General features: G+C 36.9%; 1 protein-coding gene and 1 pseudogene across 2 annotated transcripts in view; both read left to right on the top strand.

The window, feature by feature from the left end:
* The window catches only part of LOC138012962 (uncharacterized), a 6,069-nt gene extending 1,582 nt beyond the window's left edge, over window positions 1-4,487 (top strand). The window contains exons 2-5 of one of the 2 annotated variants that reach the window (XR_011125122.1): window positions 668-724; window positions 3,376-3,426; window positions 3,552-3,640; window positions 4,362-4,487. Coding sequence is in view for 1 of the 2 variants with exons in the window: in XM_068859908.1 (XP_068716009.1) it covers window positions 668-724; window positions 1,156-1,219 (121 nt within the window). In the remaining variant the exon portion in view is untranslated. Of the gene's footprint in view, window positions 1-667; window positions 725-1,155; window positions 1,283-3,375; window positions 3,427-3,551; window positions 3,641-4,361 lie in introns of those variants that run through there. The other variant, XM_068859908.1, reaches the window with a different exon arrangement.
* The window catches only part of LOC137968227 (coiled-coil domain-containing protein 93-like), a 107,102-nt pseudogene that overhangs the window by 71,587 nt on the left and 23,015 nt on the right, over window positions 1-12,500 (top strand).

The following is a 12,500-nucleotide window of genomic DNA, read 5'->3' on the forward strand; positions in this document are numbered from 1 at the left end:
TCTATATACAAGGCTAAAAGTCAAAATTAAAATATTCAAACCAAACGTTTTCGGCTGTTTGCCATCATCAGGGTTAAAAAGGGTGACCGTCCGCACGTACATTTATATCTTATGAAATTCCCAAAGGAAAAAGTTTGGAGACATCAGAAATGACTTGTTTATTCAAACTGGGGCGGAATTTGGGAATTACATAAGATATAAATGTATGCGTGGACGGTCACCCTTTTTAACCCTGATGATGGCAAACAGCCGAAAACGTTTGGTTTGAATATTTTGATTTTGACTTTTAGCCTTGTATATAGAATATATTTTACTAAGCGAACATTATGGACAATTACTATGTACTTTGATGTAGTTTTGTTCAGATATGTGCTAAGTTCTGCACACAGGAACATGCCATTGTCCTATTGCCAAAATCGTGGTTGTGTCTGTTTGCGCATCCTGTTACACAGCGTTTTATTGTCGTAAGTGTTTTTGTTTTGAAGCTGGTAAAAATTTATAAAGCCTCTTGCTCAGAGAAGGTAAGACTATTACATGTAGCTCTTGGACTGCCTGTCAATCAACTTTGATTTTGACTCTCTGGCAGGTATTTTCGGCTGCTAGACATGGTTACTAAGCTCATGGGTATAAACTAAATCATTGGCTGGTTTGGTCTTTAAAACTGCAGGAAAGGCTACAAGGACTCCATAAGAAGGACACATTTTCCAGAGATGACTTGTGGAAGGTGAGAAATGCTCTTAACTCCAGGCATTAAAGTGGTCTTCATCTAGAAACTGGCTGGCTATAGCAGAAGTTCCTATATTTAACTATCACTCGGCAATGTAGCTGTTAAAATAATGAAGCATTTACACTGTATGCAACACATTTTAATGTCACATTTCGTGTGCCAAATCTGCTGAGCGGGAGTTCCTATCTCCTGACTGCACAAAAACTTAGCGTAAAGAATATCTCAGACATAATCGGTTGCCTTTGCTTTCACAAATACAAATGGTCTGATTTTGCAGGATTTTTTATTAGGCCAGTAAACTAAGGTCCTGCATCATAACCTTAAAGTTTGTAAATAACCCTACGAGACAATAATAGTTATTGTAAGAATCCTCTTCATAATAGCAGGTGAAGCAGGTCTTTCAGTACCAATGATTTTTTGCATTCCAGCAGTGCCAAAGTCAGGGCGAAAACAAAGTTTGCAGGACAACAGATGAGCATAAAGAAAACTTAAGAGCGTGCCTAGCCAAATGTTAATTGCGGCTTTGTTACTATTGTTGCCATTTCCGCAGTGCTGGAAATAACAGTCGGTCATCGGACATTGTCCGACCAAATTTTGAAAATGTCCTGTCAATTTCACATTATGATCGGACAGGATGACTGAACATCTCACCAGCACATCTTGAGTTATCTTCTTCAAGGTGTTGTCAGTCAATAAATTATGTCCGGTCCAATTTGTCAAATGTCCGACCAAAATGAAGATTTGAAAGGACATATGTCCTGTGAATAAAGAAAAATTTTTTCCAGCACTGTTTCCGGGATAAAAATTCTCATACATGTATTTTCAAGCATCTTAGTTTTTCTAAAAATTTTCAGGATAATAATATTGTGATGTTTCTTGCTTCAAAATTATTGATAATGCTACTTCTTTCTTCATTGTATCAACTCAAAATGAAGGAGAGCTTCCATATTGAGCACTTGAAACCCCAACTCAACAAACAAGTTGATCATGTCAGTTTAGCATTACACTTCTAAACTTTTACCGTTATGTCAGTTGTATCATCTGTAATATTGTTGGTTCGTTTGAATTTTATCTACATGTACTTGTAACGAACATTTAATCTACAAAGAATCATTGTATTGATAGTTATATATTATATATATATTATATATATATATTAAATTTCAATGTTTAGCCTTCTCAAAATGTTTTTGGGGAGCGGGTTATAAGGAAAGGGGATACGGTTTTGGTGCCAAAGGCACCGAAGCGAGGGGCCACTGAAAAACACAGACTGCAGACTGTGCAGACCGTCTGTAAAATGAAAATTCGGTTAGCCTGAATTAGGCCTAAATAAGATTCGGTTAGCCTAATTAGGCCTAAATAACATTCAGGTTAGCCTGTTTACGGTTAATAGCTCTCAATGATAATGAGGGTAACGCCATATTTTTCCCCTGGTCTGTACGGTCTGCACTGAGTGAGTTCACAGTCTGCGTTTTGGGGTGATCGCCAAGCGAGTGCTCAAAAGGCGCAAGCTAGGCATGTTCCCGTAGGAAATTTAGACACTCACAGATGCAATTTTGTGAAATCTGGGGGATCTAAAGTGACGAAATTTCACATATGGAATTGACACTTGCATGGTGTCTGATAAGAAATACTGGAATGTTAGTTAAATAAACATTTCACATGCACCACGCCAAAAAATATTGCGGAAGCGAATTTGTACGTCAAACAAGCATTTTTTTCAAGCCTTTTTATCATCTCCAGGGAGTGACTTTACTTTACAGCTAAAATTGTGTTGTCTGTTTTTTTTGTCTGTCTCACCTGTCGTAATCAAAATAAGGCATTTTCTCACTGGAAGGAGACGGTCAAACGTTCTGAGGAGGTGGCTCATTGAGCAGTTGACCGGCCAGTTTTGAGAAGGCTGAATGTTACAATCACTATGGCTGAAGATGATGTTTGAAACATCGAAACATGTTCCTTAAACTGAAAAGTGTGGTTGTATTTTTAAAAATATTAGTAACACTTGTGCTATCCAGACCATTTGGAATAAATAAAAAGTAGTAATGAAAATAATAGTGTCATCTTCACAGTGAAAAGAGGATTGCAGCTGTGTGCATTCTGTAACTTGTTCTGTTATTAAGTTCTTTTGGACGAGACCAGTATCCACAAGACTGAAATAATCTTTGGAGCTTCTGAGACTTGAATGGAATATGGGAGATTTTTCTGAAAGTTGCTGTATGAAAAATGCACAATAACTGAACAATTCATCAAATGTTTTCACTTTTCAATCACCGTTTATTTTATAGTGAAGGGAAAGTTCATAACTTGGAATTTTTGATATATCGAGGAAAATATCCATGGGAATTCAGAATCTCAAGGACAAAGTTCAAAACTGGCACGCGTGCAGTTCAAATTTCAAACGATTCAGGTCAAGCGTGACACAGCTTAACTTTTACATCTTTATTTTCATCTTTATTTGTCCAAGCAATTGCACATTTAAATTACAAAGGGAGGATGGTTTTCATTTGTTTTGATGAGGCTTGGGTTAAGGGGTAGTGTGATTCTCTTTCAATAATTTATTCTTGAGCCAACAAGTCAGTGGTATTTTTTTGGTACATCCTAAGAGGATATTATTCTCAATGATCCTGTTCTTTTACTTACATGTACAGGTTAAACTCTCCAACTTGGACATTGTTCTGATATTTGGAGTTGCTGAGATAGTAAGAAACTTTTAAGATATTACTTTAGACATTGTGTTTACGAGAAGTGTTTGTCCTTACCTTGCCCAGTATGGAGAGAAGTCCACAGTAACCAGAAGAATACAATTTTGATTCATTTGTTTTAGCATTTTTACAGTCCTGATCAGCTGTTTACTTGAAGATTGAAATCTCAGCTAAAAAAGATCTTTCCAGCCAATCTTCTGAGATATGAAAGGTACTAAAAAGCTCATCTAAAAATGCCCTGGTGTCCTTTAAATACTGGTGACATAGTTCTAGCATGGGAGTTGTATGCTCCGGATTGTGGGCTCTTGATGTGGGTAATTTTGCCAAGACTTGGCTGACTAGCAGCAAAGCTGTGAGTGCATGCTTCATAAAAATAACAACTAGATAGGGGTTCTGATGCTACAGATTGGGACATACTTGACCAATATTCTAGAGAGGCTCTTCAGATAGAGGCTCTTCAGATTTTGCCACTGGAAATGCCCAGTTTTTACAGATCTACTACTCATTCGGTATTTGCTAAATATTAATTAAAGTATGCATCAGTTGAATTAACATTTTATTACAATGTCAACAGCAACTGAAAACTAAAACAGAAGTACTGCGCAGAAAAGTGTGTGTGTCCTGTTATGCCTTTTAACTTCAGTCATAAGGATAACTATTTACTCCTTAACCATTGCACAGCAAATATATTCATTAAGCTGGAGTTTCCTTGGAAGCTGGTCATTGATGGTATATCGCAGTCTGTTTGTATGATTTTCACTCAAACTTTTGTATTAAAAAGACAAGAGTGACAGCTTGTTACCTTGATTAGCCCCGAAGCATATGCTTGAAACGTTATTGAAAACCCTACACTAAGAAAAGGGTTTAAAAGCCAATGGTAGAAGCTGAGTGCATGACATCTCATTTTCAGGGGTTTATGATTTGCGTTTTAGAGTATGAAGGTGTTAGATGTCAAAATTGGGTGTGCATCTGGGTCAATCCTGGGCATAAGTGAGTAACAAAGAACTTACCAGATCCAATACACATTCGACAAACTACTCAAGGATAAAAAAAGTCCATGGAATGTTTCTTTTAAAAAAGACAGACATTGGTCACTTTTTAAATCTATTTCAAGTTTTCTTTTCTTCGTATACGAATTATAAAAACGTTTGAACATGTCTATTTCAGCAAGTCAAACGGAAGAGTCTTTTCTGTTTGTTGGTTGAGTTGTTAAGTGCCTCTGATGTAAAAAATATCTTTTGCTTATTTTGAAAGCCTTTCAAAATGATGAAGAATGGTGTTCTCTATTTTGGAATTCCTTCTTTCGTTTCAGAGATATTCAAGTTTTTGTTAAAAATTGTTGACATCACAAACATTGCAAAATGACTGTAATGAATCACAAAAGTGAGAATATCTCCAAAAATATTGGAGTAATGATATTCAAACTTGGCACCAGTAATGAACATTAGATAAGACACAAAGTGACACTCATTAAGATGTTGCCATGGCAACAGCCTTGTTTCCAGTCCCTTTCTGCAATGAAGCAAATATCTTGGATTTTGAACAGATAAGTACAGGCAGATGGTGAGACTTGCAATTTTTGCTGTCCATAGTGTTTTAAATCTCTGTATAAGCTTACCGGCAGTGGACATGCCTCATCACAACAACAAATGACAAAATCAATCCTGAGTTAAAAATGGTTGCCATGGCAACAGCAAGAGGGTATCATTTTTTTTTTGTCTTACTTGATGAAGATTACTGTTGCCAAGTTTGAACAACGCCCATCCAATATTTTCAGAGATATTGTCAATTTTGTGATTCATTAGAGTCATTTGCAATTTTTGTGACGTCATTTTTAAACAAAAAAAACTTGAATATCTCTGGAACGAAAGAAGGTATTCCAAAATAGAAAACACCATTCTTCATCATATAATTTTGAAAGGTCTTTATATTTAGCAAAAGATATTATTTTTCATTTCATAGGTATAGTTTGCTTTTCTTTATGACAAGTCAGCACTAGACAGTTTAGGTACACTTCATAGGCACTTTAATGTGAAAATAGTTTACTTTCCTTTATGACATGTCAACACCAACAGTTTAGGTCCACTCAAAAACCTTTTAAAGGGTTAACCTATTCTTGGTTTTGACTCACGTGATCAACAGCCATGTTTTTCAACGAAAGCAAAAGAAAACGTTTGCGTAATGACAGAGTTCAATTCCCAGAGGATTGCGTTGGGACGCCAACATGCCGCTGTTTCTTTGTTTGGGGACACCAACATGGTGGCCGTGACGCCATGTGAAACCTGAGAATTCCCTCCTGAGATTGAGAATTATAGGTTTCACTCTGTCTGATGCCAGAAGATTTTACGATTTTACTCGCCTTTGGGGGTTGCTTTTGTGGGGTGTGAATAGGTTAAGGGACATTTTCATTATTTACGAGGAGGATGACCGGGTCGGGAAAAAAAAAAATGAACAAAAACTTAATGGGCTTTGAAAAATTTTCTTTTTGTGGAAACTGGCATTGTTTTATTTGATAAGCAAAGTGACCAGGTTTTAAAATTTAAATGTTGACTTATTCCTAAAACTGGGGCGGAAATGCGATAGTTGCAATTTGTTGAGAACAACACGTGGAACCAGTGTAATTGTATAATAATTGAAATTCAGCCAATAAATTGCGTCCTGAAAGGGTTGTCACATCAACAGCACACCGTCACAGTCATCATCATTGTTATGATCATCATCTTCAACATTCATTATTAATGATGCTAATCCTTTGGTCGCTAAGGGGTTCCTATTGATGAGCAAAATCACCTGGCATTAGACAGAGTAAAATCTCTATGTGGCCGTTGTAGTAGGGAAAGGGATAAATTATGCTTCTTGAAACCTTTTTTTCCTTTCTGTGGAAACCGGCATTGTGGTATTTTTTTATCAAACATAGTGACCAGGTTTTAAAAAAGCGTTTACTTAACTTAATCCTAAAACTGGAGTGGAAAAGCAGTATTTATTTGTTGACAACAACATGTGGAACCAGTGTAATTAATTGTATAATAATTGAAATTCATCCAATAAATTGCGTCCTGAAAGGGTTGTCACATCAACAGCACGCCGTCGCAGTCATCATCATTGTTATATATGATCATCATCTTCAACATTCATTATTAATGATGCTAATCCTTTGGCCCCTAAGGGGTTCCTATTGATGAGCAAAATCACCTGGCATTAGACAGAGTAAAATCTCTAGGTGGCCATTGTAGTAGGGAAAGGGTTAACTTAATGCTTCTTGAAACCTTTTTTTTCCCTAGTGACTGATCAAGAAAGCAATTGAAATAAAAGAAAAAATGGGCGACTACATTCGAGAGTTTTCTGTGTTTCAGTTTAACAAGCACCACTCAACACCATAGGTATTTGATGGGCTGTTTGCATTGTCTACATTTTACTGCATGCTGTTTTCTTGTATCAATGTTCACAAGGTGAATAGAACTTTTGCGTTGTCATAGGCATCATTGCGATAGATATTATTACAATGTATTATATCTTATTATTTCAACCTTTTTCTTCCATTTGAACATAAACATTAAGTCTATGAAGACTTTATTATTGTTATTACCTTTTAATTGTATGAGTTTTGAAATGACTGTTTTGTTAGTTTCCTATTCATACAATTTTAATATTAGTATTATGAAAAGCCCCGGCCTCTCTTTCCATTCATCACAGATTCGTTTTGGCCTACCTTATCTACACGTAGTACATCGATCATAATGAAGACTGAGGCATTTGGTTGTTGGGTAGTTTAAAGCAAGCTGAAGAATGTCCTCAGGCTGTGGCCACGAGGTTTTTACATTTGGGTGGAGTTTCAGTCCATCTTAATCTGACTGAGAACATTTATCTCCAGCTGCTTTGGTTTTCATCCACCATCAAAACATTAATTTTTAACATTAATTAATTTTAAGTAACTCAGAGCTACAGGTAAATACATATGGCTGTGGTTCTATGGTTTGAGATTAGGCAAACAAATGGCTTCAAACTTAAGCATAAGGACTATTTTTTAAAACTGTCCTGACACATTGGCTAACAAATTGACTGGAGTATTGCAGGTGAAAATCATTGAAAAACTTCATTTGAAACTTAATTATGTCAACTTGTTGTGAAATGAAATTAATGAGTTAACAAGACTGGACCACTAGATTAACGGCCAGCAAATTCACTGACCAATTGTGCCCGATTTTAGGTACCAGTACATATATACATCTACTAAAAAAATTAATACTGTGACACATGGGGTGAAAAGAAAAACTTTTGAGATAATGCACTTTTTATGTTGCTTTAGTTCTTAAACATAGGTAACTGCTCTGGAGGGTCAAGAGTCAGATGTTATGCTTCGGCATGTTGGGCACCCGACTTATTTTCTGTGTTTTGGCCAACAAGTTGGTAAGCGTGTTGGTTATTGTTGGTGACATCTGGGCAAACACATCAGCCAATGAATTGGATGATGCGTTTATAGCATGAGATTTCTTACCATTGCCTATCATTCACACATGTTCATATAACTCATCTTTTGTCCCAGGAAACCTACAAACCATGTCGAAGGTACTGCAAGCCAGAAACCATCTCTAAAAGTGATGAAAAAAAAAGAGTTTGAACAACACTACTGGAGTATGGTTGGTAAGCACACAAGCAAACACAAAAGCTCTTTAATCAACATGAGATTGAGACATATCCTAAATGTTTGGGTTAAAGGAGCAGTACGTGTCACACTATTTTAGTTAAACCTCAAATCACTAAAAGACGTCCTGGCATCAGTGAAAACCAAAAAATATTGTGGTGTAGTTTTGTTGTCAATGACCATTGAAGTGCACTGAAGCTATATTTCTTTGTTGTTTACGGCCAAGGATGGAGAAGATGGAAATGGATTGAAACTTGAAAAAACTGGCCATGACATGGAGTTCTTTCAAGTTTTGTCTTCAGAAAGACACCAAAAATCAAATACCGTAATAGCTCTTTGTGCCACAAATATATTTCATATCTTGTCAGTGGGTTGTCAGGATAGTTGTATGTGTGAGCTTAAGTTCTAATTTAATTAGATTGTTACCCATTTTTGACCTAAAAACAGCAAATTAATGCTGGTAATGCCTACCAGCTCTTCAAAGGGGCTGTGTCATGGCACTGCAGTTTACTTTGTGTAGTTTAACCATTTTGTGTAGTTTTAACAATTACTCACCCCTGCTTGCTATGCAACTTAATGTTAAGCCAGAAAGTACTTTTCTTCTAAACAACTCAAATCAAAGCTTTGTGGATGCAGAATTTAAGTTACAAACAACGGAGATAAACTTTGAAAAACTGTTACGCTGAACAGTTTTCAAAAATCCCAATCAAAATCCATTTTAATCTTCTCCGATTTTGCCCATCCTTGCCTCTTTTTGTATTTGCTGTTTTATTCAAACCTTGCTTAAGTGTTTTAAGTAGTTATTTTTATGTTTGGTTTGATTTGGTTGCCAACTCCCAGTCAAGGGACTGGTTATAAAATCTTAAAACCTTCAAACGCGAGAACAATGTTGTCGCAATCGATGTTGAACTAACTGTGACACTGTGCACAATCTTTTGGTTTCACTTCGCACGGGACGCAAATTAGTTGCATGTAATTTAATCGAAAGATTTGATTGGTTATCTTCTCAAAAAAGGGTGTGTTTTGTGCACCGTCAAGGCCTAAAATAAAGGCAAAAACATGAAACAAGAAGACTTGTCGAGTTTCATAACCATCTCCATGCATTAACTATGCTTTGGTAACACAGCTCCGTTAAACCAAACTTTTCACCAACAATTTCTAAATTGAGTTTAAGTCAACAGATCACACATTCACATTGCAAAGGTGATCCCCTCTTCGGTGCCTACCAATTCAAAGGTATTTTTGTGCAGTTTGCGGAATGTGTGGGAAAAGCAGATCTTAACAAGTGTTATTGAAATCCAAAAAGAAAATTGGGGGTAACCACACATTTTTCGAAGGTAATTAATCAACAATGTTTATAAAAAGCTTTAAAATACAAAGCAATGTACGACGTTCTTTTCCAAATTGAAGCTTAATTATCTCTGAAAAATGCGTGGTTACCCCCAATTTCCTTTTTGGATACCAAGATCACTTACTATAAATTTTCTGCTTTCTCCGCATAGTTTTGAACCGCGCAAAAATATCCCTGTATTAATAAGCACCAGCCATAGGAAATCCGAGTATCTCGAGATGCGCAGAACGTTTGCGCAATAACAATAGTAGGCACCAACCTTAACCTGACGACACGCAGTCCAACGTTTAAAATATTATGTTGGTCAACAAATGTTGAACTGTGTATCATATTTATGTAATGTTGGATGCTAAAGTAAGCCATTCAACACTAAAATTTGTTGAAAAAAGTTGATGGAAATACATGTAGAGATGAGCTATGTTCTGTTCAACAGGTTTCTATTACTTGAACACCATTCATCAAGTTATTGTTTTTCAGTTTCTAGAAGCAGACAACACACGTTTCAACATTAATTCGTTGCACAACGTGTCGTCATCTTTAAAGCAACAGTCTACAATACACGGTTTGCAACCAATCTCTAGAGACTCGGATAATAATAATATTATTTATTTAATGTACAATAATTATATCTGGTGGACAAACAAGAGGAGCCAATGAGAGATCTTTTGGTTTTGCCAACCAACATGGCAGCAATGATTTTACATGAAAATCACCCATAAAAAATGACAATGATTACGGTATTCATTTTACTAGGAGCCAATTCTTTCTCTTTTCCATTGGTTTTTTTATTTACCTGTGCTAAATTTGTATTCAATTTGTTAAAATTCCACAGGCAGTATGGATTTAGCAAAGAGCAGAGAGACAAAGTAAGTCAATAAGAGACAATCATGATTTTCTTAACAAACGATCTTCACAGTTGAAAAAATGGCCGGGTTTAAATAGGATTTCAGCTGATGACCATGTGATTGTGCTGCAAAAGGCTCTACAGATGAGCCAGGGAGTCAAGCGACCTGGGAGCTGCTCAGTTGCAAATGTAGAATAGAACCCATAGGCAGTGAAAGTATGATGGAGGATAAATGAAAGCTGAAGCGTATTCTCTCTGTTGCAGCCAGTAGAGATATTTGATGATCAGTGACAAGAATGTAAATGTCATTGTTTTACTTCCTTTTTCACTAGGAAAAGGAGCAAGCTGAGAAGAATAAGGCTGCTTGGGCCACCATCCCTGGAAGAATGAAGTCAGAATTGGCCAGTGAAGAAGATGAATATGTGGTGGAGTAGGTATTGTAATCAAGTAAAATACTGGCAGGTTTGCATTTGATTGCTACTAGTTTAAATCCATCTCTGATGGGTGCTGTAGTTCTGAACATAGACACTTGGAAACTGCATGTGATTCTCTGAATCACTGTTGGTTTACATGTAAGTTGACACATGTTTTGCACACCGCTATTTTCTATTTTATAAAGAAAAAATAGTTACGTTTAGTGTTACCTTGATTTGAAAAAAATCCAATTGCTTGTAATTTCGTAATGTGGCCGTACTGAAGTTTGAGTTTTTCCCAAACGATGTTGCCATTTTTACTTGTTACAGAAACGTCTGAAATCGTTGTTGAAGGGGATGTCTGTTATGGAAGGAAAAGAGGTAATTAAGGCAGTGAGGGGATTCATTTGTGTAGGTAACGTTCATTTTCTGTGAACAATAATCACATGATTACCGGTATTATTTTCAGGGTGCACTATCATCCAGTACATTTGAATCAATTGTTGGACTTCAATCGGAGGAAATCTCGCAGATTGCATCTGAGTATGCTGAACGGGTATGTATGGAACATGGTGGTAATTTTGCTCTAAGTACTGACAGATTGTTTGGGATTTTTCAAACGTAGGTTGCGAAAAGTTGTATTATACTGAAATTGTTCTTCTGTGGGTCAAGAGATTGAGAGAGTGATTCAGGCAGCTAAATTCAGTCCATATTAATTGGATCTCACTAAACTGAAATAGAGACTTTTGCACCAACCCTTTTTGAACAGTGGGAATGTTGTAAAAAGTGTCTAATGGGTGACTGGAAAGGCAGATGTCAGTACAATGGCAGTGATTTCTCCTAAGGTATCTAAAGATACGGAGTGTTGGTGGGCCAGACTTTGAACCTCTGTCCACTTGCACCAAGCGATGGGCTCAATTGGTCGTGTATTGAACTACAGTGCGGGAGGTGGAAGATCAATCTCCCACCCAACCATTCACTACTTTCTCAAATCCCATAATACACCTGTTTTACCCCCCCCCCCCCCCTCCTCCTCCAAAAAAAAAATTGCATAGGCATCGTTTTTATGGGATTTGAGAAAGTACAGAATAATACTAAGGGTGCGCTCAATTGACCGGAATAAAAATATGTGGAATGATGATTTAAAACGCTATGTCTGGCGTTTCGAAGCAACAAGAGTAATAAAGATGTGTTTAAAATAGCATTTTAACAGGTGTCCCGTAACTAACTAATAGAAACGTGTTGGTTACGTAATTCATGCATAACGTATGAGCGCAAAACAAAAGATTGTGCACGGTCGTGGACTTTCCAACCAAAATCTTGGCATCTTTGTTTGCTGCTTTGATGTTTGCTGATCTTCAAAACCAGTCCCCTCTATTACTCAATTAACTACGATTTGAACTACATTTATGTAATTCACACATTCATCTATCACTGGAGATAATGGTTGAGGTGACAGCGAATCAGTGTAACACTGGTGTTGACACTACTCTAGTGGTTGCGTTTGCATTAGGGAGTTAAGACTAGTGTTAAGGCAAGTTCTATTGTTCAGTGTTCCCCTGGGCCCTGGGGATTCAAAACACCAGAGAGTGGACACTGGAGTAGTGTCAACACTTGTGCTACACTGTGTTTCTCTCAAGTTTGACCGCGACCCTCTGGTGTTTTGAATCCCTAGGGGAAAACTGAACAATAAAACGTTATTTAACAGTACTGTTAACTCCCTAATGCGACCGCAACCAATATGAACTTGAAAGTGACCAGCTCCCAACGGGGGGTGTCTACAAAACGAAGACCGAAGACTGAAGACCCGAAAACGAAAAC

Source organism: Montipora foliosa, chromosome 8 (assembly GCF_036669935.1).
Source record: "Montipora foliosa isolate CH-2021 chromosome 8, ASM3666993v2, whole genome shotgun sequence".
In the NCBI taxonomy this organism is placed as follows: Eukaryota; Metazoa; Cnidaria; class Anthozoa; order Scleractinia; family Acroporidae; genus Montipora; species Montipora foliosa.